The sequence below is a fragment of the Quercus robur genome, chromosome 8, assembly GCF_932294415.1.
Source record: "Quercus robur chromosome 8, dhQueRobu3.1, whole genome shotgun sequence".
In the NCBI taxonomy this organism is placed as follows: domain Eukaryota; kingdom Viridiplantae; phylum Streptophyta; class Magnoliopsida; order Fagales; family Fagaceae; genus Quercus; species Quercus robur.
Window position 1 is genome coordinate 15,999,502 of NC_065541.1, and position 23,886 is coordinate 16,023,387.

At 32.5% G+C, this 23,886-nt stretch overlaps 2 protein-coding genes across 2 annotated transcripts in view; both read right to left on the bottom strand.

Annotated features, from left to right (window-relative positions):
- The window catches only part of LOC126695941 (receptor-like serine/threonine-protein kinase SD1-8), a 68,179-nt gene extending 45,707 nt beyond the window's left edge, over positions 1–22,472 (bottom strand). Inside the window, exon 1 of the mRNA XM_050392735.1 lies at positions 22,412–22,472. The gene's annotated coding sequence lies outside the window, so the exon portion shown is untranslated. The remainder of the gene's footprint in view (positions 1–22,411) is intronic.
- On the bottom strand, positions 20,143–22,448 carry LOC126695942 (G-type lectin S-receptor-like serine/threonine-protein kinase SD1-1). Its single transcript, XM_050392736.1, has 4 exons — positions 21,023–22,448; positions 20,770–20,868; positions 20,453–20,610; positions 20,143–20,358 (listed from the first exon to the last, which is right to left on the bottom strand). The coding sequence occupies exons 1-4, from the start codon at positions 21,558–21,560 to the stop codon at positions 20,143–20,145; spliced, it is 1,011 nt and encodes a 336-aa protein (XP_050248693.1). The 5' UTR covers positions 21,561–22,448.
- Positions 22,473–23,886: the final 1,414 nt, after the last annotated feature.

The window sequence follows — 23,886 nt, forward strand, 5'->3', positions numbered from 1 at the left end:
GGTGGGGACCTTGATCAACAATAGTCATGTAAGAAAAAGATGCTCATTGTTTTTTTAGTTCTACACATCTTTGACTTTGCTTGGTTCCTGTTGAAAAAAGAACGTATCCCATGTGGAGCGATACTAGTCCACATACTTTGCTACAGTTGTCTTACATGGCAGACCCTGAGTTGTAGAGATAAAATTGTGAGTATATGTCATAGTGGCATGCAACGATTACAATCTATTAGTTTGAAATTGTGGCTAAAGTCCAATATAGTTGAAAATTGAAAATTGTAAAACACTGTAACAAAATAATTTTTAAATATATAAATAGTATCATGAGATCAATTTTTAATGAAAAAAAAAGCTGAAAAATGAAGTTTGTGATTTCTGTGACTAAAAAGTTGTTGCAAAAGTTATTATATGTACTGTTTACACCCTAGAGTCAACAATCACGACTTAAAAAAAGAAAAAAAAAAAGTAAAACGTGGGATGCGCAAAACTCGCTTCTCAAATGCACACTAAATGTGTGTTTGTGTATCGGATTGGCATGGAGCTTTCACTATCGAGTATTGACACGGCTACTGACTTCCTGTACTTGTGCTCAGCGATAAACTTTCCACGTACATTTCAAAAAGATCTTGGATTTTACCTGAGCCAGCTGTCCATACGTGACATAATGGTGAAAATGTTACTGATTGTGTTTCCAATTCATATAAGCTACCAATCATCCATTATCAATCATTCAATCAATGTGTGTGTCTATATATATATATATATATATATATATATATATATGCAAATGTGCTAAATCACTGTAATTATAGTGTTTTAGTTTCGTGAGCCACTTTTTTTTCCCCAAGTTTTGAACGGTAACTACCGTGCCAAGTGGCACTGTAGCTACAATAGCTACAGGTTTTTTTTTTTTTTTTTTTTTTTTTTTTTTTTTTTTTTTTTTGTAAGCGGGTATATATATTATTTTACTTACATAACAAATTTTATAATATTTTCACAATTATTGATGTGCGCGAATGCGCTAAAGCACTGTAGCTACAATGCTTTGGTTTCGTGTGCCACTTTTTTTCCAATTTTTGATATGTAACTACTGTGCCAAGTGGCACTATAGTTACAGTAGCTACAATTTTTTTTCTTTTGTTCCTTTAGTAATTGGTTATTTTATTTTTTATTTTTTCCTTTTAAATATTTATGTAATCTGGTATATATATTGTTATATTGACACAACAAATTTCACAATATTTTCACAATTATTGACGTATCAATTTTTTACAAGTCAAAATAAAATAATAAAATATGAGACTGTGACTAATCACAACTAAAAATAAATGTTTTGAGAAAATGTTACAACACTTATTGTGCAATGCTTTTGGTTTATTCAACTGGCACAGTAGCTACAGTGCCTAAAGTTTTTTTTTTTTTTTTAAGTAATTAGTTTGTGTTTTTTTTTTCCTTTTAAATATTTATGTAAGCTGGTATATATATTGTTATACTGACACAACAAATTTCACAATATTTTCATAATTATTGATGTGTCAATTTCTTACAAGTCAAAATAAAATAATAAAATATGAGACTGTGACTAACCACAACTAAAAATAAATGTTTTGAGAAAATATTACAACACTTATTGTGCAGTGCTTTTGGTTTATTCAACTGACACAGTAGCTACAGTGCCTAAAGTTTTTATTTTTTTTATTTTTTTTATATATATTTATGTAAGCTAGTATATATATTGTTATACTGACACAACAAATTTTACAATATTTTCACAATTATTGACTTGTCAATTTCTTACAAGTCAAAATAAAATAATAAAATATGAGACTGTGACTAACCACAACTAAAAATAAATGTTTTGAGAAAATGTTACAACACTTATTGTGCAGTGCTTTTGGTTTATTCAACTGACACAGTAGCTACAGTGCCTAAAGTTTTTTTATTTTTTATTTTTTTTTATATATATTTGTGTAAGCTAGTATATATATTGTTATACTGACACAACAAATTTTACAATATTTTCACAATTATTGACTTGTCAATTTCTTACAAGCTGAAATAAAATAATAAAATATGAGACTGTGACCAACCATAACTAAAAATAAATGTTTTGAAAAAATGTTACAACATTTATTAATTAGTGTTTTTGGTTTATTCAACTAGCACGATAGCTACAATGAATTTTTTATTTTATTTTATTTATTTATTTTCTTTGCTTTCAGTAATCAGTTTGTGTGTTTTTTTTTCTTTTAAATATTTATTTAAGCTGATATATATATTGTTATACTGACACAACAAATTTTACAATATTTTTACAATTATTGGCGTGTCAATTTCTTACAAGTCGAAATAAAATAATAAAATAATTAAGTATAATGTATACATAGAGATATTATGAAAATGTTATGACACATGTGTCAATTCCTTATGAGTCAAAATAAAATAAAATAATAAAATATTATATCGAGATTTAGCATAACTAAAAATATCGTGAGATTTTGTTGTTATTACAATATATTCACAACTATTGAGGTGTAAGTTATAGGTTAAAATAAAATAATAAAATATTGGACTGGGAGCTGTCACAGTCTTATACGAATGAGATTAACTTTTTATGACATAATTATCAAAATTCTTAAATTTAATGTCTCTTTTGATTAATGTAAATCTTTATGTATTTTAAAAATCAAATGATTTATATCTTTATTTTGTGATACAAATAAAATCTAAAACTAATCCTAATAAGTACTTTTTTTCCCCATGGCTAGCATGTGACTTGCACGTGTTGCCCTGACTAGTCTATATATAAAAGCGCGCATGCACTAAAGCACTGTAGCTACAGTACTTTGGTTGAGTGAGTCCCTTTCTTTTGTTTTTTTTTTATTTTTTTTATTTTTTATTTTTTTTTATTTTTTTATTTTTTTAATTTTTTTTTCAAGTTTTGAAATGTTGCTTTTTTTTTTTTGGGTAATATCCTGTCCACTCTTTTTTTTTTTTTTTTTTTAATGCACTGTAGCTTTAGTGCTTTAGTTTAGTGAGTCCCTTTCTTTTGTTTTGTTTTGTTTTTTTTTTTTTTTCCAGGTTTTTTTTTTCCACTGCTTTCTTTTCTATTCTTTTGTTTTTCTCTGCTTTTTTTTTGGGGGGGGGGGGGTAATATCCTGTCCACTCTTTTTTTATTTTATTTATATATAAAACTGTTAGTTAACACATTAAATTGTCACAATATTTTTGCAGTTGTTGATATGTTAATTCCTTATAGGTTAAAATAAAATATCATACTAGAATCATCCACACCTAATACTAGAATCATCCACAACTAAAACTAAAGGTATTATGAAAGAAGAAGTTCTACATCCACAACATTTTTTGTAACACTTTCACAACATTGTTCATTAGGTTTTTTTTTTTTTTTTTTTTTTTTTTAAACAAACCACAGTACGCTAGTTTTGGTTGTGTTGTTTTTGTCTTTTATTTTAAATATTTATATTTGTATGTACAGTTACACTGACTTAACAAATTCTTACAATATTTTCACAATTATTGACGATTTGCACTGTTCATTGGCCTTTTTTTTTTTTTTTTTTCACAATACGCTGGTTTTGCTTGTACTTTTAAATATTATATGTGCATACACAATTACACTAACGCAACAAATTTTTACAATATTTTCATAATTATTGAGATGTGAATTTTTTAAAGGTCAAAATAAAATAATAAAATAAGAGACTGAGAACAATCACAACTAAAAATAAACTTATTATGAAAATGTTATAACATCTTCTTCTCGTCACAATATTTTCACAATCGTGAGATCTCAGTTTCTTATAGATCAAAATAAAATAAAATAAAAAGAAATGGTATGTCCACAACATTTTCACAATAATTTTGTAACAAATTTTATGTGGCAAGGTATATTTTTGAAGGATTAAAAAGTGATATCAGTAGTGGGTTCAATTTAAAACCAATAACAACTTGTCATTTATAATTTGTTCTAAAAATGTTCTGGATGTAGCATTTCTCTCAAATAAAATAATAATATATCTATTCGGATCCTAAAAATAAAAGTATTGTGAAAATCTTTTAATATTTTGTTATATTCTTATACTTCTTTTCTAGTATATATAGTCAAATTGGATGAGCCAAAATTCACTATACGTTTCATGCACAATTTTCTTGTATTGTCTTTGATGGTTTTTAGACCACTTAAAAACACAATTGGATTAACCTAGGTAATTAGCCAAGTTGTTATTTAGTCCAAATTCCAAATCTAGGTTATCACAATCAAACAATCATATCATGCAAAGCGGCGGAAAGATAAATAACACAAAGATATGATCACCTAGGAAACCAAACCGGTAAAAACATGGGGAGAATTTAACCTAGCTATCCTCAAGGTAAACCTGAATCTACTATCTTGAAAGAATCGAAGTTCATACAATAAGACTTACAAGCCCCCACGCTTGACTTCTTATTGCTATCCACCAGTAGAACTTACTGACACGACCATGTGTAAGCTTCGAATCCACAGACTCCTTCTTTTTTGGATTCACCACCAGATACAAGCACACTTGCTTGTGTTTCTTTAAACTTCAATGGCAGCAACTGAATTGATCATCAAGGTGTAGATAATATCTCCTCCTTGAAAACCCTAAGTTTGTGTAAAGAAAAGCTCCTCTAGATCTCATAAGAGATTTACACAAATAGCAATATGAGCAACATTAAAACGTGGCTGGGGTTTGCCTTTTATACTTAGGACAAATTAGAAAACCCTAAATGTTTTAAACAAACTAGGGCTGAGTTGGAATTCTGCAGAAAAACGCTTCTGGCCCAATTTTCGATTGAACGAGCCTAAGCCTCGATCGATTGAACCAGGCCGAGAAGCATAAAAGCCTTCTGTATCAACTTATTCCAACTTTACATAAATGATATAAATTTGAGCAAGTCTAAACACGACTAAACATATTGTTTTGATAATGGTTTGCCAACAATACACATGAAAGTTCTAAATACATAAAAACCTAAGTCTTTAGAACCTAACAAACTCCCCCTTTGGCAATCCATGATAAAACACAACTAGAAGCTCAAAGTTTACAAAGAAAATCCCTTTACAAAACAAATGCTCATAAAACAAACTTAATCCTAACTACTATCCATCAGTTGCAAGTGTAGACAGCAGCTCAATTGAATCAATCTGTATATTTCCTGAAATACTAAACAAAATGCATAATCGCATGTGTGGAAAATACAAGTAAACAAAATAAATTCTTGATTTCAAACAACACACAATAAAGACATATATCAATGTATAACTCATAAATATAAATCAATAAGCAGTTGAAAACAAGAAACATATAAAGCAATAAAAGTAACTCCCCCTAACATGAATATCCCAACAAAAATATGGCAAGCGCTAAAAAGATAAAATACAATGTGAAGCACCTAGATACAATCTAAACTCCATAAGCTCCAACCAACAAAAATACTCTCCCCCTGAAAACAAAACTCTACAAGAGTTCAACTCAAATAAGTACTCCCCCTTTTTGTGACGGAATGTTAAAGGGCAATTAAAATCCATCATCAAAAGGGAGGAGGCGGTGAAGATCATCTAAATTGTGCCAACTCTACGTGCAAAGCACCGATCTCATCGAGCACGTCAACCAAAATCTGTCCATGAGCCACCTGAACGGTCAAGACATGATCCAACGTATGTCAAATGTCCGAATCATCTGAAGTAGTCGGTGGATGAACATCAGCATCAGCAGCACCAGCACCAGACGTCTCAGTAGCATCAGCACCTGTAAAAGAGGGAGGAGGGGGAACAGCACCAGATGACGCACCTATAGGACACGAAGGATTAACTCTTAAGTGAGTAGCCCTTTGCCTAAGAAAGGTGGCATCTATGGGAGCAACAACATGAACAGGCTCCCCAGAAGGAAAACCATCTAGACCAAGAAATAACAAAATCCTATGAATGAAAATAGGATGGATTAGTGCATGCCCTACTGCAAAACTCCTATGAACCTCGTTCAATGAACAAAGGAACAGATGTGGGAAACTAATAGACGCACCAGAAACAAAAGCGTACAAAAACATACGTTGCTCTAAAGGGATGGTGTGGAGATGAAAAATAGGCCACAAAGAATGACATGCTATCTTAAAGAAAAGATAGGCAGTCTTAGTAAGCTCAGCAGACGTGATTCGAGGATTAGAACCCCACTGGATAGAAGACCCAGTGATGTATGACATGACAGCATCTAAGGGTGGAGACTCATCATAGGGATAGTCAGGCTCTTTAACGAGCGGAACCCAAAGAGCTTCAGCCACTACCCGATGAGTAATGGTAAACTCAACACCTCGTATCCAACTCCTAACAAGAGTGTTGGAATCATAGACGTGACAAGAGAGATTCGAGAAGAACTCTCTAATCAGGGCGGTCGGGAGTGGATGATCTATCTCTAATAGGGACAACCAATCTTTAGACTCAAAGTTAGCCCTAATGGCAGGATCAATCTCATCTAAAACCACAGAACGCTCAGCCCAAATCTTATGCTTACAGTTCAGTTTCTCAAAAGCCTCTTTGCTTTTGTCATTCCTAAACACCTCACTCCTAGAGGGAGAGTCAGAGGAAGTGGAGGAGGTCCTATGGGCTTTAGTTTTCCTAGGCATAGTGCTAGGATAAGGACCAAGACACAAAGCAAAAAAAAAAACAAAAAAAAAAAACAAAAAACCAAAGGCAGACTGCAAGTAAGCACAAAAAAATATAGAACAAAAATTTATATGATGCATGAACAAATTAAATGTAGTGATGCATGACCTAATGCAGTGCAATTAGGTTCAAATTAAGTTCAAGTTCACAAATTTGGCTTGAGCATAGAGTTTCTAACAAAAAACCCCAAAATTTTGAAAAACCACTTGATCAATATGTAATAAATTGACAAATTGATCATTACATAAGATAGATTACATAGAATAATGATCAATTACATCACTCCAACAAGCCAATTTCATCAATTGAACCAATTTGAACAAAAAGCCCCAATTTGGGTTCAATACAAGCCCTAGAATTTTCAATTTATCACAAAACCCCAAATTGATAAAATTAACCATCATATAACATGATTATAGCAATATAGGAACAAAACCCAATGATCAATTTCAGAAAAAAGAAGCTTGATTCAACAAAAATCCCAATTTTGAAAAGGTCCGAAAATTCCAACAAAATGCATGAATTTATGCATGAAAACATGAAAATAAATGCAAAGGGAAGGGTATAAAGGTCTTACCGGCCTTGGGAGAGGAAAACCTTGCAAAAAGAATGGACGAAAACGACAAAAATTCGAGATTGAGCCTTGACCGAGTCGTATGGAGAGAGAAAAAGTAAAGAACTTTTTGAAAAAGTGTTTGTCTCAACTGAAAATCAGTTTTTTAAAAAACTTCCCATACGATTTTCGATTGATCAAAATATTAAGTTCGATCGATCGAAATAAACAGAGGCTCACTGAAATTTTTTAAAATAATTTCGATTGATCGAAAAACAGACTCGATCAATCGAAACAGACAGAGACTCACAAATTTTTTGAGAAAAACACAGTTTTTTAAAAAGTTTTAGAAACATCTCAAAGCATAGAAATTTAGGAACACAATGCATGAGTATGTGATGATATGATTTTCAAAAACAGGAATTGAAGCCCAATTTTCCCAAATATAAAATTTCTTACATTCTCCAAAAATTTTCAAGCATCAAATAAGTTTTGCACAAACTCAAAGTATTTGCAAACTTGGTTGGTCAGACCAAAGACGCACACAATAACATGTACAATGTTTAGCAAAGAGTAACTCGTGTAGTGTGTGCAACTAGCAAAAACTTGAGATACATGTGAGGTGATATGTAAATAGCAATTAATCACAAAGTCTACAAAATTCATCACATAAAATTTAAAAGAGATTATCACCTAAAGAGTTACATAATATAATTCCCACTTCTCCTAGAACATAAGCTTGCAATCATGTAAGTTTCTTGAATTTTGCCTCATAATATACATACCAATTTTAATTTATTTAGAAACTTATTAAAAAGCCAGGATAATGTACATACCAATTTTAATTATGTGATTTGCAATTAAACCTAATAGTACACACCAATTTTTAGCATTGAGCAATTAAACCGAGGCTACACTTTATGTTCTTTTTGTGCATGTGCTACACTTTCTCGAGCACAAAATCATAAGATATGCACTTAGGTGTTCATGATTGGCTAGTGAACAATGGTGAGATGGTTATTTATGCCTTTCTCTAAAAGTTCAAGTCCGACAGTCAAAGACATGTGACTTCAATATCAAGACAAAGTGATCAAAACCATAAACATCTTTCCCACACAACATGCACTACAAATCTTCAATTAGTAAAGTGCAATAAGTAAGTTCATCAAGGCTAAACAAGGTACAAAAGACATGTTATGTGAAAATAAATTGACCAACCTTATTCTGAAAAAACCAAGAAAACAGTGCAAAACACAATTTGCTTCCTTTTTCTTCCTTTTTTTTTTTTTTTTTTTAAATTATTATAAAAAAAAAACTAGAATGAAATGCATGAATGTTATGCAATACAAACCCTAGAAACAAAAGAACACAAAACCAAAAAAAAAAAAAAAAAATTGGTCACAAAGGGTAGAGCAATGAAGCACAAGGACCATGTTAGAAAGACTCAATTAGTTCGAGTCTTTTGCATCCAAAATCTTTTAGATGCACCACGAGCATTGGAGTTTGTATTCACATTAGAGTGGTTTCCAACTCCAGGATTGGAATAAAGGTTTAAAACCTTTACCAATTCACCAATGAGTACCATAGGATCTTGTGCTTGAGGCACAAGTACTTTTGGTTTGTTTGCTCTCTTAGCAACTTGTAGCTTGTAACAGTTTGGACGAATGTGTCTAGACTTTCCACAAAAATGACAAACCCATGCAGGCTTGTCATGTGACTTGTCCTTAGAAAGAGTAGGCTGCTTAGGTTTAGATTCTTTCAGATCAACCCTAATCTTCCTAGATGGTGAAACTTCTATGGGTTTAATAACCTCACTCACAGGGGGTTTGACAGTTTCACACATAATCTCACTCACAGAAGGCTCAGAAGAAGATGAAGGGACAAAATTTGTGGAATGGGGAGCAGACACAGAGATGCTTTCAACAAAACCTAATCTAGATTTGTCAGAAGGAGACTTTTGAACACTCAGCATTTGATCAAGTTTAGAACTAACAGATCTAGCAGTAGACAAATCAAGTTCCAAAGATTTAACTTTATCAAGCAATAGCATATTCTCGGTTTTCACATTGTTCAAAAGTTCATTTGCATCAAACAGTTTTACAAGCAAATTCTTCTTATCAAGCTCAAGAGATTCAATTTTCTTTAGGCCAAGTTCAATATTCATAGCATCCTTTGCAGCAACTTTGCAAAGTTTATTGTAGGCCTCTTGAAAATCTGCATCCTTAGAGAGTTCCCCATCAGAAGGGTTCTCTTCAGCAGATATGCTCTCATTGACTACAGCAGTAGCAGTGAAAGTAATGAAGTTTCCATCCTCGTTACATCTAGACTCATCATCAGAAATTTCACCATCACTAAGGGTTACAGCCATAGCCTTACCCTTAGACTTCAAATAGGTAGGACATTCAGATTTCATGTGACCATACCCCTGACATCCAAAACACTGAGGACCCATAGAATTATTTGAAGATTGACCTACTTTTTCTCTAGGTTTATAATTATTGTTAACCTTAGTGGGACCATTCTTCCTAAAGTTTCTAGGTTCAGCAGTGTTCATACCTCTTGCCTTTCTGTTTCTATTCATGAGAAAGTTTCTAAAGTTCTTGGCAAGGTAAGTAATCTCTGTAGTAGAGAGCTCATCATCAAATCCACCAACCTCAACATCATCAACTGACTTAAGAGCCATTGATTTGGATTTGTTAGTTTTGGATAGGTCCAACTCATAAGATTGAAGTGATCCTACAAGTTCATCAACAGGGATGAAGTCCACATCCTTGCTCTCAGTAATGGCAGTCACCTTGGGTATAAAGTCTTCAGTTAATGATCTAAGAATCTTCCTAACAATTTTAGGTTGATCATAGATTTCACCCAAGTTAAAAGCAGAATTAACAATAGTATTCAGTTTAGCATAGAATTCATCAAAAGATTCATCATCAGACATCCTAATGCTTTCAAATTTTGAAGTTAATTGCTGCAATTTATTGATTTTGACAGCCTTTGTGCCTTCATGCACAGTCTGGAGGATATTCCAAGCAGTATGAACAACCTCAACATTAGAGATTCTCTTAAATTCCTCCATAGAAACAGCGTTAAAGATAGCATTCATAGCCTTGCTATTAAACGCGGTTGCTTCTTTTTGAGAAGTTTGCCACTCACTAACAGGAGTAGTGGGCTTCTCCCATCCGTATTCAACGGAGTTCTAGACTCTCTCATCAATCAATTTCAGGAATGCTTTCATCCTTACTTTCCAATAAGCATAATTATTCCCATCAAAGTGAGGAGGAATAATAAGAGAGTGTCTGTGTTCCATGACACTTGATGGTTTTTAGACCCCTTAAAAATACAATTGGATTAACCTAGGTAATTAGCCAAGTTGTTACTTAGTCCAAATTCCAAATCTAGGTTATCACAATCAAACAATTATATCATGCAAAGCAGTGGAAAGATAAATAACACAAAGATATGATCACCTAGGAAACCAAACCGGTAAAAACTTGGGGAGGATTTAACCTAGCTATCCTCAAGGTAAACCTGAATCCACTATCTTGAAAGAATCAAAGTTCATACAATAAGACTTACAAGCCCCTATGCTCGACTTCTTATTGCTACCCACCAGTAGAACTTTCTGACACAACCACATGCAAGCTCCGAATCCACGGACTTCTTCTTTCTTGGATTCACCACCAGATACAAGCACACCTGCTTGTGTTTCTTTAAACTTCAATGGCCGCAACTGAATTGATCATCAAGGTGTAGATAATATCTCCTCTTTGAAAACCCTAAGTTTGTGTAAAGGAATGCTCATCTAGATCTCACAAGAGATTTATACAATGCAATATGAGCAACACTAAAGCGTGGCTAGGGTTTACCTTTTATACTTAGGAAAAATTAGAAAACCCTAAACGTTTTAAACAAACTAGGGCTGAGTTGGAATTCTGCAGAAAAACGCTTCTGACCCGATTTTCGATTGATTGAGCCTAAGCCTCAATCGATCGAACCAGGCTGAGAAGCATAAAAGCCTTCTGCATCAACTTATTCCAACTTTACATAAATGATACAACTTTGAGCAAGTATAAACACAACTAAACATATTGTTTTGATCATGGTTTGTCAACAATACACATTAGAGTTCTAAATACATAAAAACCTAAATCTTTAGAACCTAATAGTCTTTTTGCTTTTTTTTTTAATGCATAATTTTAAAGCCAGTAATAATTTTTTACCTAAGATTCGTTGTGAAAATATTGTGGAAGTAAAAATTAAATAATAAAATATCAAATTGGGACCTACCACAGCTGGAAATAAAAAATATTACGAAAATGTTGTGATGTTTTGTTACATTCCTAAATATCTTTTTTGTGTGACATTTTGTTGTGTTCCTAGGCTTCTTTTTTTGTTTAGTCAAATTTAGTAAGCCAAAACTAATTGTTTTAGGCACAATTTTCTTCAATTGGCCTTTTATTTTATTTTTAAATACATGGTTAAAAATTGTTAGCCCAATTTAAAACCAGTAGCAATTTACCACCTAAGATTTATTATGAAAATATTGTGGGCGTAACATTATTCTAAAATAAAATAATATAATATCCGACTAGGACCCACCATAGCTAAAAATAAAGGTATTGTAAAAATATCATGACTTGTTGTTGTGTTTCTAGACTTCTTTTTTGGTTTATTCAATTTTTGAACTAAAATTCATTGTTTAATGCATAATTTTTTTAGGTTGATTTTTTTTTTTACACATTGTTTCAAGTTAAAAAAAAAAAAAAAAAAAAAAAACACACACACACACACACACACACATAACACACACACACAAATTGATGAAGTATAAAACTTTCCTCCTTTATGTTCGGGGTAGTTGCATTCCCTCCTAAAGTAAAGTTGAATAATTTCATCATTTATATTTTGTAAATGAGCATATACCCCTATTGCTTATCTCTTAGTTAAACCCTAACAAAATCTTATAATTCCTAAAATATTCCATTGTGCAATGTCTAATATACTCCTACTAAATTTTAATGTCCCAAAAAATTTCTTTGTGTATTTTGAACTTTATATAGTAGACTAGTAGTCATGCTTGGAAAGTTAGAATGATGATATATGGTGTTCTATTTGTTACCTATAGAACACTAATTTATTAGGTTTAAATCTTCCACACTTATAATTTTATCTAATAAAAACTTTAATGACATACGTCTTTTGTTATTTTGTTCTTATTTTAATTTATTTTCATACTTAAAAGGGTATTCATTAAAAATAAGTAAGCTAAACACTGTAGTTAGAATCATAAAATAAGATAATAAAAAATGAAATATGAATAAAAAAATCTTCATTGTAGATGATTGCAAACATTTAATTTAATGAAGATCTTCAAAAAATTTGTAGTATATATTATCATTCATTGCGAAAATTTAAATATTGTAGAAAGATGATGACATTCATTATCATTCTTTGTAGCATTTTTTGATGAGTAAATATTACATTTAGTAAATAAGTTCTAAGAAATTTTCATAGTACATAGATATTCAAATAGCTATTTTAAATTTAAGTACATGACTTCATACTTCTTCAACAAAAAAAATCTATATTAATTCTCTCACTAAAGGGCCAGCACGTACCTTGCACATGCAACACACACTAGTATATATATATATATATATATATAAATAGAGAGAGAGAGGGGCTTGGTGTAACTCTTAGGAGTTATACATTTTTTAAACCGTTAGATTTAAGTAGATACAACGGTTAAAAAAAGACCCTCATTATTACAAATATTCTTATTAGGATCTCATTAATTACTCTCATTTATTACATTCTAAACTTATTTTTAAACCCAAAAACGTTTAACGTCTGACTCTCTCTCCATTTCTCTCTCTCTACGTTTCTCTCTCTCTACTAATACTTATGTATAACTTGATTAGGTTTCCGAGTTGTGACTTACCATGAATATAGGATTGGTAAGGATTAGAGATTCATCTAATATTGGGGAAAAAGATGCTATATGAATAGTCAAGAAATTGAAAATATACAATGCGGTTGTGTCAAAATAATGGCTTCCACTGTTCATAGTTTTAGTTAATTTCATATATTTTCTAGCCACTATAGCAAATGCTAATTTTGTTGTTTTGTAGAGTCTTACAATTACAATGGTTAGCTACATGGGAAATCTGAGGGTTGCCGTTGACTCAGAGAAAGGGTTCTTAGATCCCCACAAGTTCAAGTCGTGTGTGATCAATGCCTTTGAGATGACACTCCAAGCGGCACATGAAATTCCCACATGAAAATATATAATTTGAAGTGTCAAATTACATTATTATTAGAGCTAATAAATTTGAATTTGGTTTTGGATTCTATACGTAAGTTTGTTGTAAACAATTTCATAAGAAAGTACAAATATGTGGAGAGAGAGAGAGAGAGAGTGTCAGACGTCAAACGTTTTTGGGTTAAGAGATAGGTTTAGAATGTAATAAATGGGGATAATTAATAATAAGAATATTTGTAATAATAAGGGTCTTTTTTTAACCGTTGGATTTACTTAAATCCAATGGTTTAAAAATATGTAACTCTAAAGAGTTACACCAAGTGTAACTTGAACTTATCTCATATATATATGTATATATGTGTGTGTGTGTGGGGGGGGGGGGGGGGGTTAATGTGTGCCCTAGAGTGTCTGATGGGTTTGGCTTACCTCTTATATTTTTTTTTAATTGAAATTTCCTTTTATTTTAATGAAAAACTGCCACATTATCCAATAACTAAATAAAATATGAGATTAAAACCCACTACCACTTGTCATTGTATATTTAAAACGAAATAATATGTCTAGTTAAAAAAGTATTAGAAGCAAGGTAAACCTTATATATATATATATATATATATATATATATATATATATTTATGGTATTTACTAACGTGTGCCCTTAGAGCATACATTAGTAAACCATTTGAGGAAACTGTTTATGAAAAATTGAAAAAAGTGTTAAAATAGTGTATTACTTTTTCGTTTTTCCATAAAAAGTTTCCTAAAATGATTTACTAATGTATGCTTTAAGGGCACATGTGTTAATAAATCCTATATATATATAGGGTTTAGCTTACTTTCAGTACTTTTTTAACTAGACATATAATTTCATTTTAAATATATAATGACAAGTAGTAGTGGGTTTTAATCTCACATTTTATTTAGTTAGTGGATGATGTGGCAGTTTTTCATTAAAACGAAAGGAGATTCCAATTAAAAAAATACTAGAGGCAAGCCAAACCCATCATATACTCCTACATGAGGTCTAGGTTCTGTTATGTGGTGCTCTAATATTACATTTAGCCATTTTTACCTCTTTTAATTAAGTTTTTTTATTTTTATTTTTGTTACCCAATAGATTAGTGTAACTTATTTTTATTGTTATATAAAATATGAGCTGCTCTTGATAATTAGACTAGATGTTATTCTCTACAAAGTAGACTGATAATTAGACCAAATGTTATTCTCTACAAAATAGACTAACTTTTAAAAACAGACTAAACCTTATGAAAAGCCCAAGCCTAGTTATTACCTTACATATTATGACCCAAGTCTAATCCTTTTCACATGTAAATCAAAGCCAAAACTCTTACCCACTTACAAACTCTCTTCCTCCTACCCCACCTATAGATGATATTTCTAGAAAATCTCATTCTCATGAAATCATGTCTTCCTTTTTTCTCAATTTCAATTCAACCCACTTACAAACTCTCTTCCTCGTACCCCATGTATAGATGATATTTCTAGAAATCTCATTCTCATGAAATCATGTCTTTCTTTTTTTTCTCAATTTCAATTTAATACGTTTTTGTCAATTATTAATGTTCTATGCAATTTATGCTAGCAAATTCTCTTTGTCATCAACCAGTGCAACAAAAATTTATATAAATCTTGAGATTTCTATGGTTGTTGAAATATTTGACAAGTGTATATTTCTAAAATTTATAATAACAAAAAAGGTCTAATAAATAGCATATACTATCTCGCAAAATGCCATTTAAATAATATTTCCTTTAAAAAAATTCAGTAATAGGAATGGTAAAAAACATGATCCTATACAAGAAATACCAAAAATTCATACAAAACAATTTTCATAGGAGGATTTATCTTTAAAAAATATGAAGAAAAGCAAAGATAAAATGCATTTAATGTGATCCTACGAAACAGGTTTGTTAATCATTTCAAATTATATTCATCATTTACATGAAAAAATAATAATACATCATATTATTTACATCAAAAACTAATACATATTAACTTCTAAATTCATTGTAGGATGTGAATTGCTAAGGTATTGCAATAATAAGCAACATTAATACAACGATGAGTTGGTATTACATTTTGGGCTTGCTTTGTGGAAGGAATGTCAAATCACAATCAGGATAATTTTGGAATGCAAAAAGTGAAACAAAAACAAATCTCCCTATCTCAATGTTAGAGGCACTCTCATTAAGTATATACTCTCCATAATATATTTATTATATATTCATCTTACTTTAACTACTATATATACAATTCCAAACTACTTTAGATACATGATTCAAATTGAAGTTTTCAATGTAACCGACAAAACAACTTGGTATTTTTTATCGAGATGCTGAGAAAATCCAAAATAAATTTGCAAGAGATCTTGTTGAAAAATAAACTGAGGTAGAACTTATTTAAATTATGAAATTATTGTAAAACTTGTAAAGTTGTGATTTCCAACTATATTGTGTTGGCTTTAATTCCGTACCAAATTTGATTGTAATTTCTTCAATCATTTTCCCTGTATGTATGTGGGTTTATTTGTAAGGGATGAGTATGAGAGATCAATGAAAAATCAAGCTTCAAAAGTTGAATCAGTGGAGCACATGACTGGAAGATGAAGAGTCATACCAGGCTGTCAATTTCATGATTGTATCGCGAGAAGGGCCAACTCACAAAGGACCTGCGAAATTTTTTGTTTGGCAAAAAGTTGTGTTTGCTTTACCAATTCTTTACCCACACTATATATACCCTCATTACCTATGAATTGTAAGGAGTGTTTTTCAAAGAGAAAACCCAAGCAAATACACTTAAGAGTTAGAGATTGTTACACTCACAATTATCTACACATTTCCTTGTAGTTTTCCTCAAACACTTACCTCTCCATCTCTAGATCTTTGAGAGGTTGCTAACCCAAACACTTACCATACCCATTTTGAGTGTCAAGTGAGATTTTGGTGTTGTTAGGAAGCATTGGAAGGACCCAATTAATGGCGGATGCAATCGGGTTGAATTGCTGGATCCAGAAAGCTAGAGAAGACAAGACTCCGAGATGTTTGTTGGTAGCAGGAGCTTAGAGGACTCAAGTACATGGGGTAGACTAGGCTTGGAGGGTCTTTTGTTATTAGTGTGTTCCAACTTTATTCTCTAGTGGATCGATTTCGACTTGGAGGGTCGTGGAGAGGTTTTTCGCCGAGTTCTTCGGTTTCTTCTTCGATAACACGTCTCGATGATATCTTGTGTTTGCATCTCTCTTCCTTACTCTTTAAGCTTTCATTTTATTGTTGATGATGGATGAATATGGCTTAGGGTAGCTTTATCGGTTCATTGCACTTGTTTACTCTAGTTTTGCACTTAGCTTAAGTTAGAGTAAAAGTAATCTAACCGTAATTTTTAATTAGGGGTCTGAATAAGCTCTTGTATTTTAGAACAAATCTGAGCTTTCAAAACTATTGATCATAATTGTGGCAGGTCAAAATTGGCTAAGCTACATTTCAACCTCACACAATTTAGTTATAGAGATGGGATGCCAATCAACCTTAGTCACCATTTTTTAAACAAGTTAATCAAGTGATATTGGAATATGTGCTTGGTATATATGTAAGTCAGGAAAACTGAATAATATAAGTTTGGGATTTATTTAACAATGCTCCTCAGTTTTAGTCTAAGGTGAAAGTTTGTACTTGTTCTTGTATGACAATACTCTCACTCTCACTCTCTTCTTTTTTTGTTACAATTCTTGATCCCCCCTTGTAGGGATCTCTTTCCCTTATATAGTCATCCAGATTACATCCTGGCCTTTCACTTGGAGGGCCAAGGCCTTTTCCTTAGATACTTGTGCCATCAGGGCCTTACTAGAAGGTTTCTCTGTTAGGTTGTGAGCTGTGTGGGTGCAGAGCATTGAATGCAGAGGTGATGGATGCTTTACTTGTACCCTTCCTACATCTGTTTAATGACAAACTTCCCTTCCTTTCCTTGGTTACGTGTTTGGTGGTCTTCATAATTAGTCCTTTGCCCTTCTAGGGATGTATCAGCATCCTCGGGTTCCTCGGGCATTCTGATCTTCTCAGGCTTGGTGGTTGCATTAATCATATTTGCTTTGAGGGCTTTTGGATGAAACTTCCAAAGGTGTGCCTCTATTGTCTTGACCTCTTCTCGTTCATTTGTGACCTTGGTCTCCATGCTCTATCCTCGGTTTCTCATCCTCCCACAATAATATATATTAAATTCCTCATATACAGATTGATATTGGAGAAGGAATCCCACATGATTTGAAGAAAATTTTAGGGAAAAAAATTTTTATTTTCCTATTTCATTTGAATGAATTCAATCTAAAGGATGATTTTGAAAATTACATAGTTGCTAAGATTTTTGATGCACCTTCAAATGACAAAAAGGTATGGAAGAAAAAAAAAAAAAAAAACCCAATCCAATATGCTATATTAATTCTTTTGCTACACTATTCATATATTAACAAAAAAAAATATATATATATAAAAACATTTACAAAAAAAACTATCACATCACTTAATATAAGTGCAAATATGTACGAAAAATCTTAGTAACAACAAATCCGCAAGTCCAAACTTTAAAAGATCTAGTGAAGAATCATTCAGTGCCAATTTTTTTGTGATTAACACAAATGATGCAATAAAATGAAAAAAGTGATGAAAGTTAAAAATGAACAAATAGGGACCAACCAAACTTCAAACATTGAAGATGAAGAAACAGATGATGATAACATGCCCCTTAACAAACTTTACAAGTGTTGCCATACCGCAATAACAAAGCATTGAAGAAACCAAAAAAAAAAAAAAAAATTCGTAATGAAATTCTTTATTACATCACATAATAAAGATCAATAATATGGAATGAATTAATATGCTTTTATCAACTTTTATTATACAATATTACTCCAAAGTTGTTGTTGTTGTTGTTTTTTTTTATTTTTTTTTATTTTTTTTATTTTAATTTTATTTCTCATCACTTGAATTGGATAATTATAATGGATATGTGTGTGCAATTTATAATTGTTGCTTCTTATGATGAATTCATTACTAACAAAGTTTTATAACAAATATGCAATAATATATGTACAACATTCTCCAAAACAAATTGTTGATGCCTATTTTTGCCAAAAGGCCCAATGGCAGAAGAAGCCCAAAAATAAGGAAAATGAGAGGAAAAAAGAGTATAAGTGGTAAAAGTAAGGTAATATATTCAATGGGCCAATGTGATAGGAGTGATAGTTAGCAGACCCATGAAATAAGGGGTAAAGGTAGAGTAAATGAGCTGAGGAAGCCCAAGAGAAGAGGTCATAAGCCCAATGGCCCAACGTGGTAGGAATGACAGCCAATAGGCCCATGGACACAATAAGAGGTAAAGACAAAATAAATGGGCTGAAAAGTCCAAGAAAAGAGGTAATAAACTCAATGGGCCAGCGTGGCAGGAATAATAGCCAATAAGCCCACGGGCATAATAAGAGGTAAAGGCAAAGTAAATAGGCCGAGGAAGCCCAAGAAAAGAGGTAATAAACCCAATGGGCCAACATGGTAGGAATGATAGCCAGCAGGCTCATAGGCGTAGTTGAAAAAGGAACGACAGAAATAAAAGCTCAGTGGGTTGGAAGGGCAGAAACTTCTGCCTTGATATTACCAAATCCTTGAGGAAAGTAAGGGAAGCAATACAAGCCCAAAAGCCCATGCACCCTTCACATCGTGGGAGGTAAGCACAAGCCCAGCATACATAGTAGAATATGATAAGGTAAGAATGGCAGGAATGTTGTGGGAGTAAAAGAAGACAAACACGGAGGATAGTGGAGCTCACATAAGGGCTGGAGCACCACCTACTTGTGCCCACCCAATACAAAGGAGGTGGGCCCTCAATCAAGGGATTTAGAGGGTGTGGTTTGGTGGTGGGGAGAAAAGAGGGTCTATTCTGCGGTTCTGGCCGAGGCTTCTTTTAGGGAAGTGCCTTGCTAGGGTGGCATTTTGCCCAAAAGAGGCAAGCAAAGGGCTGAGGCCACTTGATACATGCCATAGAGGTAAGTGGTGAGGTAGCCTAATCCTTATCCATTGAGGGGGGGGGGGGGGGGCAGCAATTGAGAGGGGGGAGAAACAAAACAAGGTATTTTGTTTGGAGATGGGGAGTAGAGTCCATTAAATGCATACTTTGGTGCCATATAGCCATTGTATTGCACCATAAATTAGGATAAATAACTACATTAATGAAATTATAGATTTATACAGATATATAGCATATCAATAGTACTTACTAAGTCCTAACCACTCTGTTTGTGTTTCCTTTTGTTTGATCCCCTCCAAATATTCTAGCCATGCCAAAATTTGATATTTTGGGATTCATCTCTCTATCAAGTAAAATGTTACTTGCCTTGAGATCTCTATGTACAATCCTCAATCTAGAATCTTGGTGGAGATAGAGAAGCCCCCTAGCAACCCCACATATGATTTGGAAGTGCTTGGACTAATCCACAGCTTTACCTTTTCTTTCATCTAGCAAGTTTCTTGTTCAAGTTAATATAAAATTCTCAAATTCTTAACTAGTCAAATGAAATTTTACATATACAATGGAAAATTGGTAGCAGAATTACACATGCCATTACCTACTAAATACAATAGGTTCAGAGGGTTTCATACCAAAAATGAAAAAGTCCAGACTCTTCTCTTCTCCCTCAATGCAACAACCAAGAAGCTTAACAAGATTTCGATGTTGAAGTTTTACAATCAGTATAACTTCATTTTTGAATTCGTTCAGTCCTTGTCCCGAGCTCCTAGAAAGCGTCTTCACAGCAATTTCTTGTCCATCTATTACAGCCTGAAAGTTCACATTTGCAAATCAATCTAAAAAGTCTGAATAAAATGAGTAGTATTTCTTTGCTATTTACTTTTCCAACACATTGCAAATTTACCTTGTATATTGGTCCAAAACCACCTTCTCCAAGTTTGTTGTTAAGTGAGAAGTCATCGGTGGCTCTAGAAATTGTGGACAAGTCGAACATTGGAAGCTCCATATCTTCTTCTTTACGCCTGCTGCTATGACTAGTTGTTCTACTTCTCTCCATTTTCTCTGATAAAGGAGAATGAAAAAAAAAAAATTTATATATATATATATATATATATCTCACAATGACCTTAACTCAAGGATAAAACATGTGGAGAGAAGCACATTATGATATATATTTAGATTAATTAGTAGATGTTACACTATCTTTATAAGAAACTTTACCTTTTAAGTTTTTCCTGATTCTCAAGAGCATTCCAGAAGCTATCACAACGGAACACACAACTAGCACTGTTATCTTCTTCTTATGACCATCTTCCATACCTTGATATTAGATTTAGAAGTGACAAAGCAAATTCAGTCAAAAGTATATACAGAACTAAAAAATATTTTAAATTCTTCCCAAAAAAAAAAAACATTTTGAAAGACAATTAAAATCACTTATTGAAGATCTTCTTTCTCAAAATAAAACTCATACCTAGTTCTGAAGGGTGCATTCGAATGTATAGATCCTGTCCACCAGCTGGAAACTGTTTAATATCTACTAAATCAGCAAACCAGATAGCGCAGCCAGTACCTTCTTTGTTATCTGAGTTTGTATAAGCCATACAAGAACAGTTATTCAAGCATTCTGCCCTGCATTCCTTCAGATTCATACTTGTGTTTACCCACGAGTGTGTGGTATCTGGGAGTTTCAATCCAGGAAATGTAAGAAACCCATGTGTACTTTTGTCCTCGCAGCTCAATGGTTTACCGCGTACACATCCTTGGGACAAATCCATTGAATCCCATCCTTTTTCGGACTTCGGTTTGAATCCCTTCAAACATTGACAGACCGGAGAGTCAGTGACAAGGCACCTTGCATAAACCCCACAAAGGGCATAGGTATCACAGCGGTCCATAGGCAGAGATGCATAAAGCTTCCAACTTTGTTCTGTCCATGTGAAGCGTTGAAACATAGAGTTAGTTTGGTTGGGAAGTGCTCTTGGAAGGAGTGCCTGTTTGAGGGTATACATGAAGTAGATCTCATCTTGATTGAACACAAATTCGAAGGCAAACACTGGATTTGACTTTAGTCCAGGTGAACCACTGAAGCCATAGCCAGTCCAAGGACCAGTACGGAAGTATATAGTTCAGCCTTGCCACAAATAAGCTTCCGGGTAGTTATGAAGTGTCATCTCAAAAATAAAGTTTCCAGGAGATGGGTCATCCCAGTTCTTCCATGCAATTAAGCGCCTGTTGAGACGTCTCTTTAAATCCCAACCATGTTTCATTCCTGCTAAAATTGTATCAGATGGGTAGGAAAAGCTTTGCCACAACTAGTCTCCTGAATTGTCATCTGTTACCACAAGATTCCCGGTATCCAATAGCTGTAACAATGGACTCTGAGCTTCTTTCAAAGTGCTTGCTGACCAAACAACCGAATCATTGTGAATGAGGTTAAGATTTCCAGTGCTGTTTATCATCAAAATCCCAGATGAATCGTTGATTGGGCTAACTCTGTTTGCAACCCAAACAACAGTTTGAACAGGGATACTCTTGTACCAAATTCCCAAGTAACGATTCTTGGAACTTCCAGGACTGAAGAAACCCAGTACAAATTTTCCTTCTCTGACACTATGGTGTTACCATCGCTTAAAGGTTGGGATGGAGTTATGCTGTCTACACCATAGCAGATTTTAAACAAGAAACAGAGTAAATTTGCAACGACAAGAATAGAAGAAAGAAGGCCCATTGATTCCTAGTTCTTGACCTCTTTGGTTCCTATATACAAGTTCAAGATAGGCCTCTAGGACCATTAGAAAGGCATAAACCCTGAACGACACGGTAGTGACTTGGACGCATGTCTTCCGGAAAAGAAGACAACTCTTCTTGTGTTACAAAATGAAGGAACCTACTATAAAAGTGACTCACGAGTTGAAATTTTCTTATTTCAAGCAAAGAAAAGAACAAGTATATATATATATATATATATATATATATATATATATATTGACATGACACCACATTTTTCATTATCTATATCATATTATATATAATAAAAGTTAGGCTTAGAAGTCGTGGTTGCGCTAAGTGGCTTCACCAAATTGCTGAAATTTTAGTAAATTTTTAGTTTTTTTTTTTTTTTTTTTTTTTTTTTTTTTTTTTTTTTAATAAAAAAAATCTTCTATAATTTCTAAGTTGATAAAAATATTAATTTGATTACAATCCAAATTCTTCATCTAATCCTTATTTTTCAAGTGTAGTGTATTAAAAAAAAAAATAGTAACTTTCTTATTTTTTTAATTACTACACACTACACGTTTATATATATAAATAAAAAAACAAAGGTAATGCGGTGATTCTCAAATACCACTTCATCTAATTTATCTAATTTCATTTTTTAATACACTACACGTTTATATATATAAACGTAATGTGGTGATTCTCAAATACCACTTTCAAAAACTAAATAGATAACCCTAAGCCAAATAAAAATAAAAAGAATTTGATCACAATTGGAATACAGAATATTAATCCGCATCAAATACCACTTTTTAACTATTATGTATTCTTCAAACGAGATCTCTCTCATTCGGTTTGTCAAAAAAATAGTCTCTCAAAAAGTCTCTCTCTCTCGCAGAAGAAAAAGACGATTCAGACTTGACTCTGAATCACAGCAGAAGATTACTCAATACTGAAAGCGTATGTTTAAGACTCGCTTAGCGATCAGGTTTTATTATTATACTCTACTTTTGCATGCTTTTTTCCATGGTATATTTGGTTGAGGGGATTGTTGCCATACCACATATTTAGGAGAGGCTATTCATCATTTTTAATATAGGTAACTTAGGTTCAGATTGAAATAATCTACCACACGTCCACACTCTCCACTGTCATTAAATATCAACATTAAGTATATACGTCATTGTTTACTATATCTTGATATTATGTAAGTATTTTTTTTTCTTTTTAATGACTTCTTTACCATCTCAAAATTATATTTATTTTCATTTTAGAATGATTTGAGTTTGGAAAATTTTATTTAGTTTTAAGCTACTGTAATACGCTAATTCAATTTAAAGTTTAAAGTTTTATTTGGGATAGGTTGACTTTAGTTTATTGTACACGTTTTGGGTGTTGCGTTCTTTTTTTGACAAATGTGTTAATATACTAATTTTTTTTCATGGATATTTCCATTCATGTGTAGAGAAATGCTAAAATAACATTGAACTAGATGAAAACAAAATAATGAAATTACATTCCATGTTGGATCCTCATTTACATAATCAAAAAAAAAAAAAAAAAAAGATGTACTTTCAAATTTGCTATTTGCATAGAAGTGCAAAATAATGTAACCTC